The 27,263-nt window shown below is 38.1% G+C and overlaps 1 protein-coding gene across 2 annotated transcripts in view; it reads left to right on the plus strand.

Annotated features, from left to right (window-relative positions):
• Window positions 1-27,263, plus strand: part of LOC124157573 (regulator of G-protein signaling 7) — a 200,921-nt gene that overhangs the window by 168,111 nt on the left and 5,547 nt on the right. For both annotated transcript variants that reach the window (XM_046532410.1, XM_046532411.1), the window contains exons 2-11: window positions 17,432-17,656; window positions 19,086-19,182; window positions 21,060-21,110; window positions 21,559-21,662; window positions 21,977-22,028; window positions 22,845-23,068; window positions 25,312-25,597; window positions 25,780-25,903; window positions 26,164-26,277; window positions 26,543-26,668. In XM_046532410.1, the coding sequence (XP_046388366.1) occupies window positions 17,462-17,656; window positions 19,086-19,182; window positions 21,060-21,110; window positions 21,559-21,662; window positions 21,977-22,028; window positions 22,845-23,068; window positions 25,312-25,597; window positions 25,780-25,903; window positions 26,164-26,277; window positions 26,543-26,668 (1,373 nt within the window). In that variant the 5' untranslated portion in view covers window positions 17,432-17,461. The remainder of the gene's footprint in view (window positions 1-17,431; window positions 17,657-19,085; window positions 19,183-21,059; window positions 21,111-21,558; window positions 21,663-21,976; window positions 22,029-22,844; window positions 23,069-25,311; window positions 25,598-25,779; window positions 25,904-26,163; window positions 26,278-26,542; window positions 26,669-27,263) is intronic.

Genomic DNA, 27,263 nt, shown 5'->3' on the forward strand with positions numbered 1-27,263 from the left:
TCTCCTTTCCCGAAGTTGGTTGCGCCGGGCTCTGTGGAGGGTCGAAAATCCAGTCTAGTCGTTAGTGGGGTCAGTGCTTGCTCCGAAGACCGAGGAAGGCAGTCGAGGAATGATCCCCGAGATTGTCCTCTCATCAGAGATGCACGAGGAAGGGAAAAATGGAATATGATGAATTAGGTAACCAGTGCGATTATTTCGCCCTTCCTTGCTATCAGGGAATAAGAATGTTAAGGAAACGGTGTAATTGAGTTTTAAATAGAGAAGAAGGTGTATCATGAAGTACTTTCTCTATACTTTTTTCTTGCAAAAGTATACTAAATGTATGAACACAATACAGGCAAGAGAGTTTGGTACCAGTAGAAAACAATCATGACGTCTGTTACTGAATAATGGCGCACAATTTACAAAAATTCTCTTAAGACATTAGATTTAGCATGTATTCTTCGTCAGACGCCTTTGATTCTATGTTTAAAATGAAACCTCATTGATCACTGTAGGGCAGTATTAACGGAGCGTATATGGAATGACAGAAAAAGACCTTTCTGTATAAACATACACATATTAAAATAAGAGGATGCAAACCACCCTCCCAATCGGTATTTATATTTATAATTAAGTGTTTCGACAATTTTTCCTTGGGTTTCCTATCATTTAAGAGGGGGTCGATTATATGATTTTTTGTCGTATTTCGTCTTCACCCCAAATATTTGTATAAATCAGTAAATCAGTCTGTGGTCGGAAGTGGGCTTTATAGTATATGGAGGCAATTCAGGAAATACTGGTGTCATATTTTCAAATTCGAGATATAGGTATATGTTGACGAACAATTGTAAGGTCCTGGCAAGTAGTCACATATATATGCTTCGTGAGGTTGCCTGGGTGGTACGCGGGTTGCATATACGAACATACGTATATTTCGTTTTTATAATGCTGGAAGTTAAATTCATCATTGATCATTGGCAGAAATTATGTAATGTGACTGAATATATCGGAAAATGGAGTGTTAGAGGAGGAATGGATTGCTCCTGGGCTAGTGGACCTGCTCCCAGGGCGAAAACAGAACTTATTCTTCGTACTCTCAAGAGTATTAATTGACGTAACATTTCAATAACTTATTGGCTAAAAATAGATGCTTTCATATATGTAGAGCCTCGTATCCAGTTATAATCAGTATATGCATCGCGGGTAGTCGCCTCTTGGGAAAATATTTCTGAGCTTGGGATAGAAGCCGGTTTGACCCCCCGGTTAAGTGCCTGTTATTGCCCTGAAAATTTCAAGAGGATAGCGTAAGATTTGAATGAGTCATCTATCGCGAAAAAAATAATGGTTGAGTAGAAGTGATTCGCCTTAGCAACGTTCGTCGGGACTTCACCACTCACGCAGCGTCTTGTTCAATGCATGCGCTCTCTCATCTAACAATAAGTGTACCAAAGTTGGCGAAAAGAATTATTTATGAGTACTCTCCTTTGGTTCTTATTCAGAGCCATGAGGAGAAAAGAATTAGTCAGTAGAAAGAATTGTTTCACCTTGAGTTCTTCGGGGAAACTCTGGAGGAAAATTAATTTAGATTATGTTGTTTACATAGAAGATTTATAGCATTAAATTTTTGCTTGCTAAGTTGTGATTGGTATCATAGGCAGGCATCCCTAATGGAGCTGAAGGTATACAAGTGATAGTGATTGATGAAATCTGACTTTTATGGTCAACGGCTACTAGTTCCCACTGAGAATTAGTGGAGTACAATCGGGTAAATTACGAATTAGTAGCTTAGTAATTATAGTGGCTAGTGTGTCCTCTAACTATCATGCTGATTTATATCTAACTAGATACCCGAAAATCAAATCACAAGTTTTTGCTTGATCCACAGTCGAGTAACATTGGCTTATCTTTCAATTTATTTAACCATATCGATGGCTAAGTTCTAACAACCCGTATCTCAAAAATAGCAACTTTCCAGGAGAGCAAAAAAAAACAATTAATTTCTTTTACTTTCACACTGAAATTAAAAAATAAAAGTTCACAAAACTGAAAAAGAAGCATTCATTTGCAAACAAAGAGTTGTTTTTTGCTTGTATTTTATTTTTTTAGTGTTATTACACTTTGTTTAAGATTCCTGACTCAAACCGGCCAATGTAAGATACGTATTGTTGGGACTTAGCCATCGATATGGACTTTTAGGTTCACAATAGGAAACAAATAGACCCCGTCACACATTCCGGCCAAAATAATCCGCGACGGAAAGTCTACGTTGGCCCGTGCCATCAAGCCTAAAACCTAATCATATCGATACCTCCGCTGCACAAGCGCTCAACAATCGCCCACCGAATCAAATCCGCTCATCTAATAGCCCGAATAGTACACTATATAGTCACACTGAAATTAAAAACCCAAAGTTCATAAAACTGAAAAAGAAGCATTCATTTGCAAAAAATTTTTGTTTTTTGTTTGTATTTTATTTTTTTAGTGTTATTACACTATGTTTAAGATACCTAACTCAAACCGGCCTAATTTAAGATATGTGTTGTAAGAATTTAGCCACCGATATGGACTTTTAGGTTCACAATAGGAAACAAATAGATCCCTTCTCACATTCAGGCCAAAATAATTCGCGAGGGATCCCTAATAATAGCCCTAATAGTACTTGATGAGCGGATTTGATTCGGTAGGCGATTGTTGAGCGTTTGGGGAGTGGAGGTATTGATACTTTCCCTATTAAAATCTTTTAATAACATCGCGGCTTATTTCTTGGGGCACGTTGTGTCACACTCCGTAACGTCAGTGCGGTGCAATGGTCGGAGGTGTCCGGCAATATTGATCGTTGCAGAGTCCCTTGAAGTCAGCACGGCTGGAACCTTTGACGGGCCGCGATTAGTCATGTGAGCCGTAGTGTGGCGTGGGTGGTCGGGCATTCCTGGAACCTCGCTTACACTTCCGCGAATCCATCGCGGGCTCCCAGCGTAGGTGTTCCCCGAACATTAGTCACCGACTCACTTTCATTTGCGATAGCTTTATCGCTGCTCCTTGGGGAAGATAAAAATTATTCTTCGAACTCTTAAAGGTATTGATTGGCGTAACAGTTAGATAACTTATTTGATAATTAAAATTAAATAAAAGAGTCTAATAGTCAAATAGTCTAAACAGAAAGTGAATATCTATTTGTTCGAATTTGGGTTCTAAGCTTGTCCAACAGACATTGGGGAAAATAAAACTGTATCTAAGAATACAATATTACATATACAGTAGCAGGGTATTTAACGAGACGAGAATACACGCAAAGAAAAGTATTTAATCAGTGGCGCCGACTCCATGGGGCCTGAGGGGGCCCGAGCCCCCTCAATAATTCGTTATGGGTGTGAGGAAAAAAGTGTCAGGCTTGTCGATTTTCCCCGGAGTGTCCAGATATCGAGATTAGAGTTCTCAGTGTTCTAATGTTGATCATATGACTCTTCTTAAATGCTTGAAAAACTTAAAACTCAATACTTATAAATTTCCCGGGGAAAGATCCCCGGTTTGGGCCCCCCCAATATTTTTAGTAAGTCGGCGTCCCTGAGTATTTTCATTAGTGTAGCAATGCTGAAGAACTTGCAAACTATATTAGAAATATCTTTATCAAGTGTACCACCTGTATTCTTAAGCACAATTTGAAAAGATGTTTAGTTCTGCCAGACTTCTTTTCTCGAATAGGAAAGGATGGATGTATGATGCTTATTTTGCAATGAGAATGCTATTTGAGTTTAATGACTTTTTCGGTGAATGCCACGTAAAGTATTCCTGTACTAAACTATATCCATTTATTCAATCGTAATTGCGGGAGAATTGATCTTAAAGGTTACTTTATGACCATTGTTAACTGAAAAAATAAAATTCAACTTAAAAGTTCCTTTTTTTTTAATATAACCCGTTTCCGTCCCGAAAAATGTCTGCTTGCGATTGTGTAGATATTTAGATACGTTGTTTCTATGGTCTTCGTTAGTAATCCTGGGAAATATTTTTGTGATACATCAATTCGTTTCTTCAGTATAGCTCGTTGCTATTCGGCTACACTGGGTGGTATCAAGGTCAGAATCTAACATTGTTCAATGTGTCCTTGTGACCTTGATGGAAAGGATGAATATTCAGGGCAACGAATATTTTGGATGAAGGAAAGTGAAAATAATCTGCACAATAGGTACCATTTGCTGTTTAATTTTATGATCCTTGTGTGAAATTTGCCGATAGCAGTCGTCCTTATTGAATTTCCACTCCGCACCCGTCTCTTTCCGCCAGTTGGCTTATTTCGACATGCTTTAAAAATGAGCTAATAATTGGATTAAGTTATTGCAAGTTTCAGTAACATATTTGTTAAAAATCAACCGCAAAAAGGTGTGCGAGTTTTCTTCAAGAGCCTCTTATGCTCAGAATGGTAGAATGTAGCCATATGGCTACGGTGGGCGGAAATGGGTTAAGCTTTAATGAGTTAATTTATCATAAAAGTAACTTTTAACTTTAACTAGTTACTGTTTATCGACATTAACTTGAACTTTAATCAGTTATATTTTTGGTAACTTTTCCAACTCTGGTCCCTACATATGAAATGCCCCTTGCATGGGCGTACCCAGCGGGGGATAGGCTGCCCGCCCTCTACTCGAAGCAGAAGTACATTTAGTTCAAAACTAAAGTTTTGTACAAATTTTCTTTAAATCAAAAAAGGCGATATTAATATAAACATAAAATTTAAGTATTTTATTTTCGAGGAAATAATTTTAAAAATCTAATAAGGCGCTTTTATATATTTTCTTTAAATTTTGGTTTCCTTAACTATTTCTTTGTTAAAACTTTAACGACCACGGCTTGCCCCCCTCTACTTCTGACTCTGGATACGCCCCTGCTCCCTTGTCATATATGAATCGCTAACTGCAGAAGGGCATCCTGTCCAAGTTGGACGATTTTTTTTCTTTAAGTTGTTTCTAGGTGCAAGACTCAACTTTTCCGACTAAAAGGAAACATATCAGCTTGGTGTTATTAGCATGACATGTTTCTTTTTAGTAAGAAACGTTGAGTCTTGCACCTAGCAACAGATTAAAGAAAAAAAAATCGCCCAACTTGTACAGGAAGCCTTTCTGCAGTTAGCGATTCATATATAATTGCAGATAAATAAAAAAATTGATTGTAAATCAAGGAGAAGTCGAGGACATTGAACATGGGTGGTTAATATGAGTCCTTATCATGGGCGCATCCTAAATTTTCTCGATCCCTCCTTACACCATCTATTTTCCCATCGTCTTCTACTTCGCTTTTCCCTTCACTTCCTTCCGTTCGCCCTCTCGTCGTGTGTCCCACGAATTCGTTCCGTGTCATTATCCCATTCGTCCAATCCATCTTCCTCCCCCGAAAAAACTTCCTGTCTCCCCCGGCATTTGTTTATCCGTCTCCACAGCACTCTTCGTCCATCCGCCCGTCGTCGTATATTCCGCGCGCATTATGGATCAATGTCGGATAAAATCGACAGGTAAAGAGCCTGCAAATTCTTGGGAAATCACCGCGCGATGGAACTCAATGCGTCGAACATTTATTTTGGAAAATCCGAGGCATGAGGCCTCGGAAGTGCGGAATGGAACGCGTTATCAATCTTTTGCGGTTTTGTGCGCCACAGTGGTAAAAATAAGTATTCTGACATGAAAGGAGTTGGATATTTAGATTACTGCCATCTCAAAAGGTTGCAGTAATCGTCAACTATCGATGAAATCGATAGATTCGGCCTTCAATTGAATAAAATCCACGCTGAATGAAGATGAACAATGTAAATTTTCAGATAATTTTTTATTTTTACTTTTTTTGCGCCAATTAAATATTCAGTGAAAATTTACAAAGACGTTTACCTTTGTAAATTTACTAATAAAGAGTGCCAATAAAAATTCTGTGAAAATTTACAAAGGTTGTTTATCTTCATTCGTGAAGTATCGTGTTTGTACTGATAGTCTAAGCGATTTAATAACACTCAATCGTCAAATTACTGTAGTAAGAGAGATTACGCATCATTTGTTTCTTGTACCCCTGTAAACGTTCCCTGAGGCTCAGTATCCCTGTCGTAATGAATATATCTATCGACCTTTGATTTTTATAATTCCTTTCTTCATCTTAATTTTTTTTTTTCAATTTAAATCTCTCGGAATTTAATATTTTGTCTTCCAATGAAGCCGGTTTTACCGTGTGTCTCGTAGCTGTTGTGTTGGAACTAATTGTATCACCATCCGTGTGTGAGATATCGCTCCTCTCTGATTTCGGAAATATTTCCGACTTCGATGTCTCTCGATTTCTCTCCTTCTGAATATCTCATTGCGAAAACTACTCTATAGCGTGAAATAGCCCTGGAATAAAGATATTTTTGCCAAATGATGAAATTTTCCCTGAAATAATCGTTTGACTGGACCGAAATTCGAACCCGTACCTGCCGAGTGATCTTACGGAGATCCGTACTCATTTACCCGTCACTTTTAATATTTCATGAGAATGAAGAATGAATGGTAAACTTCCACACTATGTTATTAGAATGAACACCAACCCGGTGTCGACACGTAGTGTCATTATCAAGGTTATCGAAACCGGGTCGGTGTTCATTTAAATAAAATAGTGTGGAAGTTTACGATTAGTTCGTCATTCTCATTGAGATAAAAAATTTTCACCTATTATCGCCGGACACGTTACTTACTTTTGATACTTTTTTACGGTAAAATTTATCCTATCGTTTATTCTCTCGTATTTTTCCTGAATTTACTTTTTCTACTACTGTCATGTTAATAATATTAGTACTACAGTAATGAAATAGTAATAATAATGAAAATTACCCTTGAAAAGGAGGTGGAAGGGAAGAACGGCAGTGGTAGATCTCAGGTGAATTACCTAGGGCAGGGGATGAAGGATTAAAAGGAGAAGAATTATGTAGGTAATAAAAGATTAGCGGATAGCAGAATTGAGTGGAGGGCCATTTCAAACCGATCTTCGGATTGATGACGACTGTTTAACGATGATGAACACTTTTATTTAATTGATTTTGAACATTTAGGCTAGTTTCACTTCGCGTGATCTTATCTGCTTGATACTTCTAGTATCTTTTTGATATTATTTAAAAACGGACATTAGCAATGTAACCTTATATCACTGTAGATAATATCTATTCTTGTGTCTGGTATGGCATTTGGAGGATGTTGTCGACAGCTTGGGTCATTTTCACAAAAAGGGAAGTGTATGGAAGTGATGGTGGACAGAAACTTAACTGCTCTTTGCCAATTGGATAAGCTCTTGAGTAAGAGCTGATAATTTTAAAGTGTGTCCATAGGGTCACATGCAAATTTAGAGTAGTTTTTCATGGTTGCACGTAGATTCACATTAATATATACTGACATTTGATATGATATTAGCGGAAAAGTTCCAAATTAGCCATCAAATACACATTGATTGCCATGTCAAAAATTCCCCAGGACCAGGGAATTAAGTTTGGCTCCGTCATTAGTCTTCTCTCAACGAAAGGTGGCAAAGACATCACGCCTTAAACGTCCTATCCGACGTACAGAGTGTTGTACACTAACGTCCCTCCACACAGCACTCAAGCAGGGGTCGGATGACCTCTGAAACTTTCATGCCACCGCAAGGACTTTCGGCCCGGCCTATGTGGTGTTGAGCCAACAATCTATTCACCATACCAACCCGATCCCACACCATCTGTATCTCCCCCATTATACGTGGCGTATTCATAAAGTAAGAGCCGTTTGGTTACGTTTAAATATTGGCGCTTCAGAACACAGTTTTACTCTTGCGGCGCCATCTGCTGATTCATTGAGAAGCTATAGCAGCATTTGTTTTGTTTCAGAAGTCGTTTGCTTGTCTGTGCATGCAAAGAACAAAGTACGCGACAATCTTGATTCCCGCCAGCTGTGGAGTGCGTTCTACAATACGATTCTTGAATGCAACAGGATTATCGTTGGAAACTATTTTACCACCCAACTTACAGTCCTGATCTTGCACCTAGCAACTACTTCCGCTTGAGAAAGTGGCTCGGTGGACCAGTGGGGCAGCGAGGGGGGGAAGGTTTGGGGGATAACCCTAGAGCTCAGAGAAATTTTTAAGTTTAATCCATTTTACTTAATTGGATCAGTATTACTTGTAGAATAGTGTTAGGATCAATTAAATATCCCTCAGAAAGCCGTAAAACTCGCCATTTTGAACTATTATTTTTAAAAATTTTCTGGAGGAGGTCTCCTGTAATGCCTGCCTACCCTGGCGGGTATGCAATACCCCCATACCGCTAAGTATTGGTGGCGCCTAAAACCCTCCCTAGCCTTAATTCTTAGCTGCGCGTATCGTTAGAAAAATGACATTTTTGAAAAATTGATTTTTTTTTACCCTCAAATGCTCTCAAAAACTAGAGACGTTGAGGCTGCTGACAACACTACCATACATAGAAAATTTATTGTTTCGACAGTTTTTCCTTGGGTTTTTAGAGACGATTTTAGAGGTGGTCGGTACCATGTCTTATTGTTGTGTCTTGTCTCGTTCATGCCGAATGCCCCCAAAAAGTTGAGGCAGTTAGAAACTCTGCCATTGATAGAAAATAGAAATTTTATTATTTCGACAATTTTTCCTTGGGTTTCAGACGATTTTATAGGGGGTCGGTTCTATGACTTTTTGTTGTATCTTGTCTCGTTCATGCAAAATGCCCCCAAGAAGTTCAGGCGGCCGGAAACTCTGGCATAGATATAAAATAGAGATTTTAGGGTTTTGACAATTTTTCCAGGGTTTCAGACTAATTTTTAACGGATCGAGTCAATGACTTTTTGTCTTATCACGTCTCGTGCGCCCCAGTACGAGTTAGTGAGTTGTGGTTTTGTAGATATATAGACTGACGAAAATGGAAAGTTATCTTCAGGAGCCACGAATGGCGCTAGTGTACTTGTCGATGGTAAAGTACCGCTGCATCTCTCGTTTCATCTCAATTCGATCTGATGCTCTCCTTCAATTCCATTCGCGTCTCCGGTCTCCTCATTGTTCTCCGCGACCTCATTTCACTTCCTTCCCTCGCCGATTTCGAATGAAAACAGAAATGGAAGTTTGATTTGAGCCGTGTATATTCTCGCGGATATTTTTTTGTGTGTCTCATTTGTGTCGATCGAACAACTTTGATGCTATCTCACATTTACTTATCTTTCACAAAAGGTAGATACTCGAGCTCTAAGTGAAGTAATTTGGTTTATCAAGTGCAGTGGCGCCGACTCCATGGGGCCTGAGGGGGCCCGAGCCCCCTCAAAGATTCGTTTGGGGGGGCGGAGCCCCCTCAATAATTCAATAAAATAATTAAGTTATATTATGCTTTGTGAAATCACATAAATATATTTGTTATTTTTATTTCCCATGTTTGACGATAGTTACCTTTTAAAATAAATTCAACAATGTGTGTTGAAGCAAATAATTATAAGGTTAAGCAGGTTAACTGAATCAAGTGTTGTGAATCATGGTAGTGTTTCGGTGCTGCGACACACTTTGAATTTAACCTCTTCCCGGGGCAAGACCTCCGATATGGGCCCCCCCAATATTTTTTATAAGTCGGCGCCCCTGATCAAGTGCTAGGACATTAGCTGGTGACGGAAGGGAATTATTTGCAGGTTTTATAAAAACATGAAACGATTTCTCAGCGCTGGCGCTTAACCAGAAATTTTCATCGGGGTGGGGGGATTTGGAAGGTGTGCGGGTTGCCTATACTGATATTTTGCCTTTCCGTTCTCATCTGAAATGATTGGATGACTTTAAATCAGCTGCATAATTCTTTTGCACAATGCTAAAAGTTAAATTCACCATTGGTTGTTAGCAATCACTTTGAAATGAAACTCTATCGAAAAGTTGAGTGTCAGAGTACAGGTGCTCCTGGGCTGGTGATGTCCTCAGCAGATGTATCACGGGTATTCGCCGTAAGGGAAAACATTTCGTTTTTATTCGACTTTGAAATAGGATACACCCGATTTTTGGTGCCATTGTTGAGATAACCCATATTTATCACCAATTAACCGGAAATACAGTCATTAGAAATTGTCATGTCTTAGGGCTAGGGATGTCCTCAGTAGATGTATCACGGGTATTCGTCGTATGAGAAAACATTTCGTTTTTATTCGACATTGGAATAGGATACACCCGATTTTTGGTGCCATTGTTGAGTTAACCCCTATTTAAACCCATATTTATCACCAATTAACCGGAAATACAGTCATTAGAAATTATCTTAGAAATTATCTTGTCTTAGAAATACTTTGTGATAGCAAATTCAGTACCTGAATTTTTTACAACATGCGTTACGACATTTTTATGGTTAAAAGCCTTGCAAGATTTTTTTTCTCAGTAAACTCACAGGGACATGCTTTCTCTCGATTCTCATCTACGCGTCTCGTCACCTTATCGTAAAGGGATCGGTTGAAAGTGATGGAAGGTTTTTTTTATATATATATAAGCCGTGTATGGGCACGTGGATGTGTTTTTGTTTGATCGTGAGAGTGTGTGTAAATGTTTCAGGGGACTGAGTGAAGTGTGCGGGAAAAGGGAGTAAGTTACGTCAGAGGGGAAGAGGGGTGGGGGGAATTTGGGGGGGGATGGCTGGGAAGGTCGTCGGTGCGGAGGGGGATTGAGGATTAAGGGGTGGGAGGTACGAATGGAATGGGTGATTGATTATAGGGGTCCAGGGCCCTGACCTGCCGCCTTAGTGCAGATACCTTATCCTCGCCCAACTCAACCCCCCCCCCCTTTGTCTTCCTCTCATCTCCTTCTCCGATTTCTCCTTACTCTTTCTTCGCCCTCCTTCCTTATCTCGTTTTCCGCTTCATCCCGAACCTCCCAGTAACGAATTCTTTTTTCGTGTGTTGGGAAACACGCACAATCAATGGAATTTTACCGTACTATAATTCATCACAAAAGTATTATTTTTTAAATTATAATTTAAAAGGTGACAAGGCAAGGGGCACTAGTATTTTTTTTCTTAACAGAGTTAGGTATAGAAACTGATGAAAGAAATATACAAAAACTTGGTGGCCAAGTCTCTGTTCTGCCCTAACATTGAGTGGAAAATATAATGCTCAACTCAATATCATATTGTTCTCGTTTTTCTTCTTTTCCTTATTTCTCTGCCTATCTCTGTTTAGAAAGCAATCACTTGTACCTTTTGGTTTTATACCCCCTCAATTGGACTACTAAAATGGGCAAATAATTCTAAAGGTTCTGGTTTCTTGTTCGAATTGTGGAAATGACCCAGAATCAAAATTCTTTGGCTCAACTTTGTGGAAGTTTTTCTTCATGATGAAATTAAAGCTTACTGAATTGTTCAAAATAATTGTCATTTTACAATGTTAAAAAAATTAATTTTGTCGTATGACTATGACTAAGTTCAAAATTAATTTTGTCGTAAACTATGACTAAGTTACAAATGCTTACTTTTTTGCCGCCAATGTTATTATTTTTCAATGCTGACGAAATATGTAGGTGCGACCTAGCTCTTGGTAGAGCCCACTTTCAAATTTGATTGACAGTAAATTTATTTAAAAATTTTAAGAAATTCGTACTCTAAGGGTTATGATGACTTAGGATGTCCATATGTCTTCATATTGAAGGATAAGCGTTTCGTCTTTTTTTCACCGGAGCTGATCTCGCTATCCTAGATAAGGTCTGAGGAGAGAACACATAGGCGAGAAAATCTTAAGACATGAGTATATTCAATAGAAGGTACAATATACGAATTTTTCCTCGATATTTTTACAAAGATTGCTATGTGGTCTCTTGGGTTGAACGCTGCGTTGCAGACCGCAGTGTCTCGGGTTAAAAGCCAGGAGCAGGTTTATGTACTCCAAATTCTATATGATTTTCTTTTTGCACACGATAAACTTATGACTAATTTTATATCAGTACTCGTCCTAATGACGCACCAAAAAAAACAGAAATAAGTAAGACCGCTGCCAGAAAAAAATTCGAGGGGTCAAACTGAAAAGGGGAAATCCCTTTGGAGCGAGTACACTTAGAACCGTATCTGCCATTTTTCGGGGGTTTTTGAATTTCCATAACCCCCTGGTCGCTACGGCATTTGTACTAAATTAATTATTAAATTAGCTTATTTGAGTTGTAGCTGTAATAAGTTGTGACAGTCATTAGATGCCGCTGGAAATGTATTTGTTTTAAGCGGAAGTTTAACGCCAAAATATATCAGAATTTAAATAAATGGATGTTAAGGTTCAAGTAATATCAGTTACAAAATAAATGAAGCTTCATTTAGTAGTGATTTTTCTCGCTGAACTTTTGTTTACTAAATAGGGCTTTTGCCATTATCGATCCATTCTTGTACGGAACCTCTCACACCCTAAGTGATATCCCTATACTAACGAGACTGGACGATTTCTGCTTGAATTTCGTACGAAGGACACATCAAGTGCAACGCTCCATCCGTCGGTCGGACGTGTGGGACGGTGTGTCATGGTTTACCTTGGCGCCTTTCCTTAAGAGGAGCAGAGTTGGGGAAGTTAATCTCGGTGAAAAGTAACTTGTTGAATCTAAAAGTTGATTTTCTGGAAAATTAACTGATTAAAGTGTAGCTAACTCTCAAGTTAAAAGTTATTCTTTCAGTTACTAATAATAAATAATCACAAATTAACCTTTAAAATTTATTCTTTGTTCAAAATTACGATAAATGAAATTAAAACTTCAATATTGAGAATAACTTAGTGAACTTTAACTTAAAAATTCAGTAAACTTAAATAACATCAACATTATGTTGACGATGGGATGTCGCCAATGCGTAAACTGACACGTACTCTACAGATAAAGGTACTTTGAATGAGCCTTTTCTCCTCGTTACCAGCCATAAGTTTTTGGCGACTATATTCCTTATGTTAGCACTATGATATGGATCATTAGATTGCGCCATCGCGGACATTCTCTTTGAGTGGTCTCTTGTATTCTTTTTGAGGGTGCATTCCGAAACTTGGGCGGCCAATCCACTGAACCCTGCTTTCGTTTGCATGTATTTGTCTTGGCATATTCACTCTATTCTTGCACAACTACCCTGTTATATTTCATTCTTGGAAACCGTCTTTCCCCTTTGTCTGTTATACAAGCTTCGAGCTCAAGCTCGGAAGTATCGGCATTCACCGAAATTAAACGAATAAAATGAATTGAAGTTAGTTTTGAATCAGTCAAAGTGAAATTTTAACAAATAAAGTTTAAAATTTGGCTTATATAAAAATTAACAATCGAATTAAATAGTTTTAAAAAACTAATAAAAAATAGTTTTAAAAAAATTTTAACGATTAATTTTGATTGTTAATTTTTTAAGTCAGTAATACCAACTATGAAGAGGAGGCCTACACCAGGTGTGTCTCCACCCTTCCTTCCTTTAGGCGAAAATAAATAAATTCATATATTGTTCTAGGAATCTGAACTCTATTAGAACATAGCATAAATTACAAGGTGTGCGTTGACAATAGACATGAGGGTAATAAAGGAATCATGCAACGACATGAAAAAACTTAATTTCTTCTTCTAACGCTAAATGAACACTGAATGACCTAAGGTGTGATTCGCCTCCCCCAAATAACCAAACCTACCAACATCTATAAGATATACCCACCAACGAGTGTGAATACTGTCGTAACATGCCCTTGCGGAATATCCATTATGAAAAGTTTTTTCACAAATTTTGTTTTTTAAATGTTTACAAATTCCACCACATCGCGCCGGGAATAAAACTATTGTCTCTCAGTTTTTTGAGGAATGTTACGATGGGAACGTGGGTGACGGAGGACCGTTTGCGGTCTTGTCAAGTCACGGAATAAATTGCTCGTTTCGGCAATTTCCGGCGGTGATCATTACCGTTGCGCGTTGTTTCCCTCGAGCCGTTGGTTGGTCGGTGTCCTGTTCCGCTCGGCTGTGTCCCCAGTGGAGTCGGGGACCGGTGTGGAGGGAGCTTTTCTGCTGGATTAAACTCGCGTCCCTGGGCACTCCGTCACCGTCAAGGGGCAATCCCAAGCGATTAATCGGGGGAGGCCATCCGGAAGCCACCTTGGTCCCCGCGAGGGAAAGCACATCACGTCAATGAGACCTCGCTTTGGTGCCAAGGTTGCTATACACACTGAGTGTGTGGAATCGAATTTCTAATAGTCTAAATTGTATTGGTCAACAGGCTTTTTCATATTCAAGGATTATATTGAATCATGATGCAGTGAAACCTCTCATTAACGGATGCTAACCGTTCTCGAAAATGTATCCGTGAGTTAGAGGTGTCCGTAAGCCGGAGGTGACCAAAAGAAAACCTCATTTTTGCGCTAAATTACGAGTATTATAGTGTAGCCATCTGAATAAAATCCTTTTATTAAAAAAATAATTTTTCATGAAACCCAATGCGATGGTGTCCCTATAGGGGTAAAATTGCACCTATTAATTGTCCGCGTCCATAAGTGAGAGAGTACATATGCTAGATATTCTATTTCTTATACAAATGCATATCCTTCTGCCGGGGAATTGAATACGGTCCTTAAGTCATAGGTATCCGTAACTCATAGGTGTCCGTGATCAGAGGTTTCACTGAAATTTCCTCACTATTGTCGAGACTCAATTAGTTACTCAATAGTTATGAAATGACTTTGAAGAGGTCTTCAAGAAAAAAAACTGTATTCGCGATCGCGTTTCTCCAGCAGTAGGTACTCACAAAAACTGTTATAAAGGAACAAACTACGTATTTATTATGGTACGATTATGTTCAATTATGATACAATTTTCATCGCAATTCTTCGTAAAAACTTCGTCTTTTACCACCGAAGTTCATTTTAATAAATCTTCTATCCAAAACCAATTTTGGTTATGTGTTAACAGACAATGAGTTTCACAACTGACTAATCTTTTCTTCAAAATGAAGATAAAAATTTTGATTGTCCAGTTAGTTCTCTATTCGTAATCACAATTTGGCCAAATAGCCGACGTACTTTATATGTTGAAAAAAATCCGAAAATTGAGATTAATTAATATGGATGGAGAGAATATTTCGTGAATGTGTTGGTGAAAGAAAAAGATCTCTATTTCCAATACATTTTTCTCTTCAATGTTTAAGTTATTCAAATAAATTCGAAATAGTACTTCTGTCATTTCTACATCGATCTAATCACAAAATATTATATTATTCATTTTCTTAGATTATTAAATGACCCCTCGAACTTTAACATTTTTTACACCTTTTTATTCAATATTGGCGTCAATAAAGTCAAATTTACTTCTTTGCACTTGGCTTGATTATCCTCTAAGACGAATAGCAAATTGGTGCTTTTTAGGGTGCATATGTTACAGGCGATAAAATGATCGTTTCGTTATCAAATCTAACAAAACAGGAAGCGTCGCATATTTAATTTCATTGACTTAAAGCTGCTACATTTCTATTAACTATAAATTATCAATATTAAAAACACATAATATAATTTCTTTCCAGTAACTCATTTCCATGAAAAATATAACCACCCGAACTGTTCGTAAACAGAGCGCAAAGCATCACGATTCGACTTATCATATTGTCGACATTTTTATTTCTATAATGTTTTTAAATGAGTTAACTGGTATGTTTCCACGAATGGCATGGTAACTATAATATTGCTCAGTATAATCTCTTTTCCTTTTAATTAAGCTTATATCACTTTTTCAATGCATCCAGGAATCCATGTTAACAGGAAAAATGCCATATATGACGGATTTATCGTATTTTTATTTTTACATATATATATATATTTTACATTTATATAATTTGCTATCACTGCTGGGATACGAAACCGGGTCCATGGGATGTGAATCCAATACACTAGCCGCCGCACCAACGCGATCCCCGCCACATATGGCAGATGGTTATACCCAGAGACCGAAACAGAAAAAAATAAAACGACATGACGTGTGCAGAATTCTTTTGTCTTCGGAAATTGAGGACGATCTCCTTCGGAGTGAGTGTTTCGCGTCTTTGTTCTCGCGTTGAGCTGTGAGGAGGTGCCGAAGGGGTGATTGGGACATTTCCGCAAGGATTTCCACTCGATGTCGCTGCAGCGTCAGTAAAACCCTCTTGTCCAAGAAGAAACACGCTTGAGAATCGTCTACGGCGCTCGGCTAATGCCCACCTAACCTTAATCACGTGAAAAAATTGTGAAGCTAGTGGAACAGAGAGGCTTGGGAATTCGGCTGAGAAGTTACACGGCGATGCAAAAGCCTCGCTTTTACGAATAATACGGTGCATTCCAAGTACAGTGAAATCTCTCGTTTACGGATACTAACGGTCCTCGAGAATGTCTCCGTAAGTGAGAACGTGTCCGTAAGTCGGAGGTGGCCTAAATAAAACCTCATCTTTACCCTTAATATTACCTCGCAAGTCTTAAAGTACAGGAGTTTAAGCCAGCTAAATGATATCCTTTTATTTTTAAAAAATATCAAATTTTTAGAGGTCGTTCAGAAAACCCATGGCGATGGTGTCCGTAAAAAGAGTAAAATTGTGCCAAAGAGTTTCCGTGTCCGTAAGTGAGGTAGTACATATACTAGAGATTCTATCCTTATACAAACGCATATCCTTCTGCCGGGAGATTGAATACTGTCCCTAAGTCAGAAGTGTCCCTGAGCAGAGGTTTCACTGTATAATAATAATAATGATTCGTCTTTATTGAGCGAGGTTGGGTCTAGAAAGTCCAATCTTCCATCAACCCCTCGTCATACATAAAATATTTGCATAGGAATGCATTTTCAAGTTACTCTTGAAAATAAACGCAGTCAAATTATGACAAAAGAAACGTAGAAGTTTGTTTTAAAAAACTACAAAAAATGCCAAGTTTACAAAGTAACATTTAGCAAGTGTAAAGATGTGAGATAACAGAAACTCCGAAAGGAACGAATTGTTTCCAACCGTAACAAGGTGGGAGAGAATGAGAAGTACAGTAGCTACGCATTTTCATAAAATGATCGGACAAAATTAAATCTACATAAAGGAAGGACGTTAGCGATTTTGTTTATAAAATGTACATTTATAAAGCTCAATGATTTTGTTAGCTAAATTTCCTCTCGAGATTTTTTCTAATGTAAGTCATTATTGTTATTATAAATAATGTTACTTAAGGTGGTGATTTAACTTACGTCATTATGGATTAATTTTTCTTAATTTAGTGTTGAAAATTATCATTGTAATATTATTTTTAATATAATGAGGAGGATTGTTGATTTTCAGGAGTGGAACGCGACGATAGTGTAAAAGAATTGAAAGTCTCAGGGCAAATTACCCACGGTTCAATTCAGTTAATTTTTTTTTTTTTTGCTACTTCAAACCACTTAAAACTCTTCAAAGTTCTTTCCAATGAAACTAACGTGAAATCCAAATTCGTGAATGGTGTTTTGACTCCAATTTTTTTTTCTTCCTTTTCAGAAGGGCAATGTGGCTCTTAACTCTCATGTGATGGTCACTATGAGCTCCGACAAATCGTGCAGCAGGAGGAAGACGGAATCTAACAATGGGCAAGCAGCGGGAACATCCAACACAAATGTCCAGCCGCAAACAGGGCAACAGATGTTGTTGCCCAACCAGCAGAAGCAACACCAACCAATGCAAACCAGCCATGAGGATACACCCAATCATATTGTCTATAAAAAAGTAAGTCACGCTCAAATGTTTTTGATATCGCCACCCATGTAGTAATGCTTCGGGTGTAGAAGTTTGGCAGTATCTGTGGGTGGCTTTATTTCATTCCGCGTGAAAAAAAAAATGTTTGGCTGGGAGACATGAGTGCCGATGTATTCAGGGGTGCCAAAATTTGTCCGTAGTGGGACATAATTTTGGAAATACCGCGAATATTGGTGAAATGGTGATTGATAAACGAAATATACTCGTAAAAATTGCTTTGATGCAGACGTGGGCAGTAGCGCAGCGGGGGGGTTGGGGGATAAACCCCCCCCCCCCCAGAACTCTGAGAAATTTAAAAGGTTTATCCATTTTACTTAATGGATAAGTATTACTTATAGGATAGTGTTAGGATTAATCAAATATCCCTCAGAAAGTCGTAAAACTCGCCATTTTGAATCATTAATCTTAAAATTTTTCTGGTGGAGGGCAAAAACCCCACAACCCGAAGTATTAATTGCGCCTAAAACCCCCCCTAGCCTTAATTCTTAGCTGCGCCCCTGGACGTGGGAACTTGAGCCAGCGAAAAATCCCTCGCTTGTGGGTTGCCTACGTTTCAGGAAAATTGGTATTTTTTTCTGAAGAGGGAGTTACCAAGAGAGTTATAAGAGCGGCAAAGTTGAGAAACAATTGTTTGGAATTCAAAATTTGGACACACTTCTTATTTTTCGTATGTCCAATTTTTTATTTCGCTAGCTAGGCCATATATAGCCTAAATAAACATAAACATTGTAAAATTTTGCATCAGTGGCCACTCTAGCGGCCTTGTGCCAGAATAATGATTGCTTGAACCCAGGCAGTTACCTAAAATTCTTCTTTTGCAGAATTTATTTTTCCTTGCTTGAGTTAAAATGCAGCCTCTTTAAAGGTCAGTTTGATGGAGAATTTTTCTGAAATCTTCTATGAGTATTTCACAATGTGGTAGCATTTTGAAGGGTTTTTGTCTACTCTCTAAGCTTGATGACAAGTTGATAAATATAACTGAGGAATTGTTAATAATTCAACTGTAGCCAGACGTTGGTTAATAATATTTGTTTTGCTTTTGATTCTACTTTTTCTCTCCTGTTGTAATAAAAATGCAAATTAAATTCTTTGACGGGTTAAAAATACCTTTCTTGAGGTTTTACAGTTTAACCTTTATCATCCTTGCGGTCCCAAGAGGGACCACCTAATGTTTTCGTTTATGGCCTTGTGGTGTGAGACACACTTTGTTTAAAATCGGCTTATAATGAGTTTAGTCGCCCGAGAGTCAACTGGAGAACTGCTTATATTTTAAATGTAGACCATTTAAATGCCCAGCCATGCAGTGATGCATCTGGGATTTAAAGCTGTCCTTTAAAGGTTAAATGACTCTACATTTCACTTATGCTCTAACGCAATGGTTTGCCCTTGTCCTTTATAGATGGAGCAGATCGTGGAGAAGATGCAGGACGAGACGTCCGGAGTGCCTGTTAAAACAGTCAAAAGTTTTATGTCCAAAATACCTTCGGTGTTTACGGGTAAGTTTGCAAAATTACCTTTCAATACCTTTGATTGAAACTTATGTGCATAAGCCTCGTTATAATTGAGTATCCAGTGTGAATGTCAAGTTTCCCTTCATATGATATTTGGTTGGGTTCGGTACTCTAAAGTGAAAAAAAAGTTTGTTTAAGAATGTATGTCCATTGCATACTGATCTGCTGAAGTTTGAATAAAACATTATCAATAAATTACTTTATTCACTACAAAGCTTGACAAAATAGTTAAGTAAATGAATTGAAGTATGTTGTATGACTCCAGAGTGTCTTATATGTTTTTTTCAATTTTTGAGGGAAGTAGTTGAAGAATACTTCCAAACCAAAGGCATGAAATATGTATAACTGATTCATTTAATGCTGATATTATTTAAAAAGTTAAATTTATTGTCACATTTGTGAAATGGAGATGTCCCCTGAATTGCTATTTTGACCACTTTTATTAATTGTATCTTCATAAAATGCTATTTGAATTTTTATAAAGCAGGAAACATATTGAAAGGGTGTAAAAATTCTGGTCAAAATTCACGATTGGGAAAAGTTATCTAAAAAAAAAGCTTTCAGACAATCCAACTTTTCTCTATGCACTATTCATGGCATTTATGCCATGAATACTTAGCTACTATAGTGACATCAATTTAAAAAAACTCAGTGGGTGTCTTCGGATGCATTGAGCTTCACTGCAAATGCCTTTAAGGCTTTGGAGAGCCGCCTTGGCTCCTGATGTCGTGGTTAATGTCACATGTTCATTCTTCAGTTCTATTGCATTTAAGCTACATTCAACTTTAAGTATAGTCAAGCATTAGCAAAAACTGAAGTGTTTCAGCTATCGTTTCATGAGATGTGAGTATTTATTATGTATCTAGTGAATGGTGGTAATATTTCCATTCGTCTGTCACCCCCCTTCATGCTTAACCCTTTCGCTGCTGTTCAATCTCCGAAAACCTACTCCTCACACGTGGCGATAAGGTTGAAATGCGTTTCGTGAGCCCATGGAGCAGGTACCTCCGGGATGGGTGTGGTATACCCTCCGAAGGGTCGCTAATCCGCGACCCCATCCTCGACGAAATCACCCACGCAGGACTGTCTCCTCGACCCTACCATTGGGGGGCCTACCTCCCAAAAAGTGACCGCTCTGACTTCATTTTGAAATTCTATCAATCAATCCGATCATCGAAAAACGATGGTTTTCATCGCACTCCTGCCAATCAAGCAATCAAGCACGTCTTTGAACCGTGTTTCTGCGATGAAAAATAACGATTTAGTTAACTTTGCTAAAAACGTGGCTGCGGACAACCGGAACATGGCCATTTTAGGAAAGTTAACAAAATCGTTATTTTTCATCACAGAAACACGGTTCAAAGACGTGCTTGATTGCTTGATTGGCAGGAGTGCGATGAAAACAATCATTTTTTGATGATCGGATTGATTGATTGATTTTCAAATTGCAGTCAGAGCGGTCACTTTTCAGGAGGTAGGAGACCGCTGGTAGGGTCTATGAGACGGTCCTGCGTGGATGAGCTGGTCGAGGATTCTGGGTCCCGGATTAGCAACCTTTCGGAGTGCTTCGGCGAAAGTGCTGACCACATGGCAGGGACGAAGAAAAAGTACGTCCACAGCAGTCTACCGTGCAGACGTACTAGGTACGTCCACAGCAGTGAAAGGGTTAATGGAATAAAATTATAACTTAGCCTTCTCTTGTATTTGTGGATAATGCTTCAGCCTCATGATATGTTATTTCATCGTTGAGCTGTCTGTTATCAAAGTTGTGGCCATGGGAAAAGAGTTATTTATGTGTGCTGTTTATTTTGCTAGCGCTCTAACTAAAAAATACATTCTTTGTTTCTATTTTACTACTCTAGGTTCAGATTTAGTAGCATGGATGATGAAAAACTTGGACATAGATGATCAAGGTATGTATTCAATATTCAATTTTTTCCTCTTGAAATCAATGACCTCATGCACAATATCACGAATGAAAAATTATTCCTAATGGGTTGGAATTTTTCAAACTTCATTCAAGTGCAACCTGTACTGAAAATGATGAATAATATCTCATAATAAGAAATCACTATCAATTATTCACATACGTAGTATGTTCTCTTGTACACAATATCATATATATAATATCATAAAATACATCAAAAAGTGAAAATTTGATAGCCATTCAAGTATCATTTCCAAAAGTTTGATGTATTTGCATTTTTGCATAGAGTAAGTGAGTTAAGTGAACACCTTCATATGTGTGGGATATTATGTGGCCTTACCATTCAGTCCATACAGGGCAAATAACATTATTAAAGATAATATGGAGGTCTTTGGCGGAGGTTTTAAGTGAATATTTTTCTTTTGTCTCAACAGAAGCTCAACACTTAGCCCATTTGATGGCTGCCCATGGTTATTTTTTTCCAATTGATGACCACCTGCTTACAGTTAAAAACGATGGAACCTTCTATAGATTTCAGGTAAGTTCACAGCAAATCTTTTTTTTTCTTGATGTTTGAGACAAATGATTATACTGATGAAGGATCTTTGTCACCCCTGTGTTAGCACCTATCCTCTCCGTCTTAGATAATACGTAATTAATCTGGGAAATATGTACACATGGACCAAACCCTGGGTACCTTTACCGAGTCACTAGCAAGTCCTCATAAAGTGCGAAAATTCCTGAGAGGAAAAATCAGACGAATTTATGATAGTGGACGAATGAATCATTTAGTTTTTTAGATTTTTTTTCAATTTTCATTCTAATATTTATATTTCACCTTTGTTTCTTTAGACACCCTACTTTTGGCCATCTAATTCCTGGGAACCTGAAAATACAGACTATGGTAAGTTTATTAATCATCTTGAAGGATTAAAAGTCCATCCATTACTGCATGTGCATAGTTGATAAGCCTATTTGATTTTCATTTAATCTGTCTTGATCCAGTGTCATTTTATGTGCAATTATTCATCATTTACATTTAATAACAATCGATATCATAGTCAAGCTTATGTGCAAAAGGGTACACCTTTGATTGCCTGACATTTTTATGAAATATAGTTCTTTGTATGTCATAACCCTTAGTTACACTCTAAGCGGGGATTTTGCCGCATTTTTCGAAAATTCGAGATAGCGCATTTACTGCGAATAGATTACTGGTGGCACACTTTGTTATTCTATTTCTGTTCTTTTTCCTCAACCAGGAGCATTATCATCTGCAATTACCTCATGAAAAATTATTCAAATTATTTATGAAGAAATTTGTTTATTAATATGCTTTATTTTTGTTTATAATTAAAAGATAAAAATATTCAAAGTGCTTTTAATATTAGAAGTTATCCAAATGTGTTACATATTATTATCCAAATGTGTTACCCTTACATATTAATGTATATCTAGGAAAACCAAAAATATTAAATGTGGCAAAAAAAGCCGCAAGCATGCACTGGCGCTATCCTCGCGGGCGCATGTGGCTAAGAGTTAATGAGTTCTTAATATGTGAAGAGGTACCATATCATCTCAGTGAAAAGAAAATCACTTTTCATGGCTGTAATATCTAATCATTGTATGAGGTGGAATGACTTAATCTGGGAAGTTGATGTTATTATACTTATTTAGGACCTTATTTAAAATTGGAATCGTATATTTAATTTTTTTACAGCTGTGTACCTGTGCAAACGAACAATGCAAAATAAGACAAGGTTGGAATTGGCAGACTATGAAGCAGAAAACCTTGCAAGGCTACAAAAAATGTTTTCTCGGAAGTGGGAATTCATCTTCATGCAGGCGGAAGCACAAAGCAAAGTTGACAAGAAAAGAGATAAGTTGGAGCGAAAGGTGCTTGATTCACAGGAAAGAGCGTTCTGGGATGTACATAGGCCTGTGGTTAGTATCCCTGATAATCTGACTTAATACATGTTAAATTGTGTGCATGAGAAATACTTATTTTCTAGCCAATATTTTTATCATATTGTGATCTTAATTGATCTCCTTTTAAGTCTTAATGACTTACAAGGGGAGACCACGTACCTTGCTCCGCCTTTTTCAATGCCGTATTTTTTATGGCCTTCGGAATGGTGAACACATCCCTGAACTAGTTGTAGTTCCGTTGAATGGGCCTTAGTTTGGCTGTAATTAATTAATTTCCATTCGGTACTTTTCACAAGCCTCATATAATTCCATATTATCGCACCACTCAGCAGACGGGTCAGGTGGGGTAGTGGTAGCGTACGTGATTCCCACCCAGGAGACCAGGGTTTGGGGCTTCATCATGGCAGTTTTTGTTGTTATCTTCATTGTGATCATACAGCATCAACTTTTTCATTTATTTTAATTTCAATAAGCATTGACATGAGACTATTTTTTTATCATCATAATGGTGTTTAGGCTACATATGTTTCTACTTATTGCTCTTTTGACTTACATATATTGTAACCGTACGGACACGTTCCCTCCGGTACAATAAACTACAACTAATTTGCCGGGCTAGTGTTGCCGGCGGTGGGCCGTGAAATAGGTTCTCTTGGAGCACGTGGTAGGAATAGGAGCGGATGCACAAGACTCTAAATTTTAGCATAACCATTTATTAATCCAACAGATATCATACGTAACAACGAAGAACAAAAAAAACAATGTCACAAATAATCCCCTCATTAACAAAAACTAACCAAATCATGGGGCTGAGCTCGGTCGCGGGTGATTACAAGAGCTAAAGCACGGAAACATAAGCAAAGTGCCATTACGACCCAACAAAATTTAAAGGACGGAAACCCATGCTTCACCCCAGTTCTGTAATCAATTTTCAATAACCCAGTGCGATAAAGTTTACCAACGTAGGCTGGAAGGTCCGATGGTATTGGCTGGAGTTTGGGAGGCACCAGGATGCCGGTCACAGGTGAGGTGACCCCGGCTGAGGTCTCTGGAGGAACCACAAGTTGGTTACTGGCATGCCCGGTCATCTGGCCGCCTGTCTCTCCAGCATGGAATAGCCTGCCGGCGACTTCCTTACTCCTCGGCCGCCAGCGATTGAGAGACCGAGAGAACTGCTTCTCCTCGTTGCGGCAACCGGTCTCCTTCTTCCCCTCCTTCGCCTCACTCTCTTCTCCCTTCCCCTCCATCGCCGGTCGCACAGCTGTTTCCTCTCCGCCTTCCTTGCTTACGCCGGCCTTAGCTAGGTAAACTTTACCGCGCACGGGTTCCGTCTCCTTCCAACCCTTATTTACCGCTCATGCCCTCGCTCTCGCAATCACCCAGCGACCTCGTATTGTTACAATATATCTTAGTGCGGTAGCAATTTTCCTATACCCCAATCATTAAAGATAGCGGCTTGTGCTCTCAGCCAATTAACTACGCTTGTCTGTAGCTCATTTCTTGTGCCAAAATGCTGTGTTCTACGCCAGTGTTTCATGCATACTTAGTGATGAAAATTAGTGGGATACAAATGCTTTAATATGAAAATTGTGAACTCATGATCTTCTCGAATAACAGGATCAACTCGCTGAACGTGATCATCACTTGATAGTGGCATCCTTCTAGAGGGATAGGGTGGATTCTCAGGGCCATTTTGCATAAGATGTTGTTCTTTTAAGATGGAGAGTACTCGCTAGATTATTATTTTATCCTTTCATTGTTAGCAGATTTTATTTGTCCAATTGCCTTACACGTTCCTATATGTTATTACTAATAGACCACCTGTTACCTTAGACCTCTATTCATTGCTGGAAGGGCTTCTTTTGCTTCATGGTTAGAATCGCCTTTTATTGTCTAGAGAGGCAAAACTGCATATTAGGAACATATATATAAAAAAAGCAAATGCACACATCCCTATAACACTAAGGAATTTTGAGAGGGGATGATGCGGAGTCAAGAAAATGTAACAGGAGGCTAAGGGAATTCAAGTGATAATTTTCAATTTAGTGAACAAAGATAAGAATATAGTGAAAAATTGCAAATAATACATGTTGCTTCATTGTAGTTGTCGATGCTAAAAATAATTTAATTGAGGTCTATGTTTAAATTTTACTGTCCAATGACCATTAAAATATATATTTAGGTACATATCATTGACAATAAAAAAATACAAAAATGTAATGGGCTGTGGTCATAATGAGTCATGCTAATTCCTTCAGCCAGGGTCAGTGAATACAACAGAGGTGGATATCAAGAAAGCTTGCCGAGTAAACAGACCCCATAGATTGGCGGCAGCACCTCCAGTTCAACCTGTAACACAGCAACCCACCCAAGAAAACACTATTGCTCAAAGAGCTCCCTCATCCACCACTTCACCCTCCATTCCCGAGAAAGAGTCAAGCGAGGCCAAGGAAAAGGCAGCGAAGGAAGGGGAGGAAGCAAAAGTGGAACCTCAGGCCAAGGAGGGAGATGATGGTTCTTCTGACCAAAACACTGGAACAGCAAGTGAGTTGTCATGACAGAGTGATTGTCATAAAAAATAAAGAGATCTTACTCAATTTCAAAAAAGAGGAGAATCTTGTTGTGGTCTGAAACATTTTGAGGGTAGTGAGAAAGTTGGTTTCTGTAACTTTGGTTCACATCAATCCTATCTAAGTCCACTTTTTATTTCCTGTTTTTTTATACAGTTTCAACTCCTACGTCTTCTTGCGCATCTGATGTTGCTGCAGCGGATGGTTTACGAAAGGATATAGAAGGGTTACGTCATAGGCTAGATAGACGGAATTTTAAAGTTTCGAAGGTTGCTGAAGCGTAAGTGAATTTTTTTTATTTTGAAATTCAATGAGTATTTTTGTTGAGCTTCTGGAAAACCAGGGTGTATTAATTTACACCCAGTATTTGATAATTAAGAGGAATGGCTTTATCTGACAGGAATTATGAAGACTTGTTGGATTTTTAATGTATCCCAGAGAAAAATGTAGTCATTTGGTATTTGTTTGTCAGAATAAGCTAAAAACAGTTATTCCCACCTTTTCTTAAGTTTAAAACATAAGAACTATTTTCCTTTATAGGTATATTGCTTACTTTGAACAGTACGTGGAGTATGATCCATTTTTCACTGCTACTGAATCACCAAATCCTTGGTTGACTGACAATCCAGACTTTTGGGAGCAAGAAAAACAAGCGTAAGTTATTCTCTTTTCTTTTCTGTTGTCAAGTTTTTCATTAATTTTTTTGCACCTTATCGAATTCTATATTTTTACAAGTGTATATTATTGGAAGAATTCCAAAAAAATCATCTAAGAGTTTTTTTTTAGAATTAATTTTTGTTGAATGGTATTAAAGAATTTACATTTTAGGCATTTGAATGATGCCTTGAAATTTACTTGTGATTCAAGTGAAGCATATATAGTTACCAAATTAGTCTTTGTTTGTGAAATATTTTTACAGGAGGGAAATAGCTACTAGGAGAGTTAAACGATGGGCTTTTGGACTGCATGAGCTTCTCCGAGATCCTGTTGGAAGGGATCATTTTACTCGCTTCCTAGACAAGGAATTCAGTGGAGAGAATCTCAAGTAAGATCCCTTTGTGTGTGGATAACCCTTCATGACAAGGAACTGATCATATTGATAATTTTCATGATCTACCCTCACCTATCCACAAATCATCCCTTGGGTTGAATCAGTGTGTGACCTCTAAATTGGCTAATATGTACTGCATTATCCTTTGGGCACTGCCAGGGTTTGTATTTAAACCCTTTTTTTAGGGGGGGGGGGGAAGAGAGGAGCAGGACATCCTATGTATGTATGGCCTTAACCAGTTGATTGGTCCAGTAATGTAATTGATACCAGGATATAAAGGACCAGTAATATAATTGATCAACAACATCCATATTCAAAAGGGATAACTCGCCCTCTAAGGCATAACCCATATTTTTAGATTAAAGACCACTAAATTAAAGATTATAGATAACTTGAGTTAAAATAATGTGGAACGGCTCTCTTATTCTTACTGATTTCATTTTCTATGGACTGTGTTCCTTGGTAAATTAATCAATGCATAATTATTGCTATTTTCATTTACGTATTTGTGAATTTTGCCCTGTGAAATGATTTAATTATCAGGTTTAAAGTACTGTACCCATATTGAAGTTCAGGCTTTTAGTTATAG

The sequence above is a fragment of the Ischnura elegans genome, chromosome 4, assembly GCF_921293095.1.
Source record: "Ischnura elegans chromosome 4, ioIscEleg1.1, whole genome shotgun sequence".
In the NCBI taxonomy this organism is placed as follows: domain Eukaryota; kingdom Metazoa; phylum Arthropoda; class Insecta; order Odonata; family Coenagrionidae; genus Ischnura; species Ischnura elegans.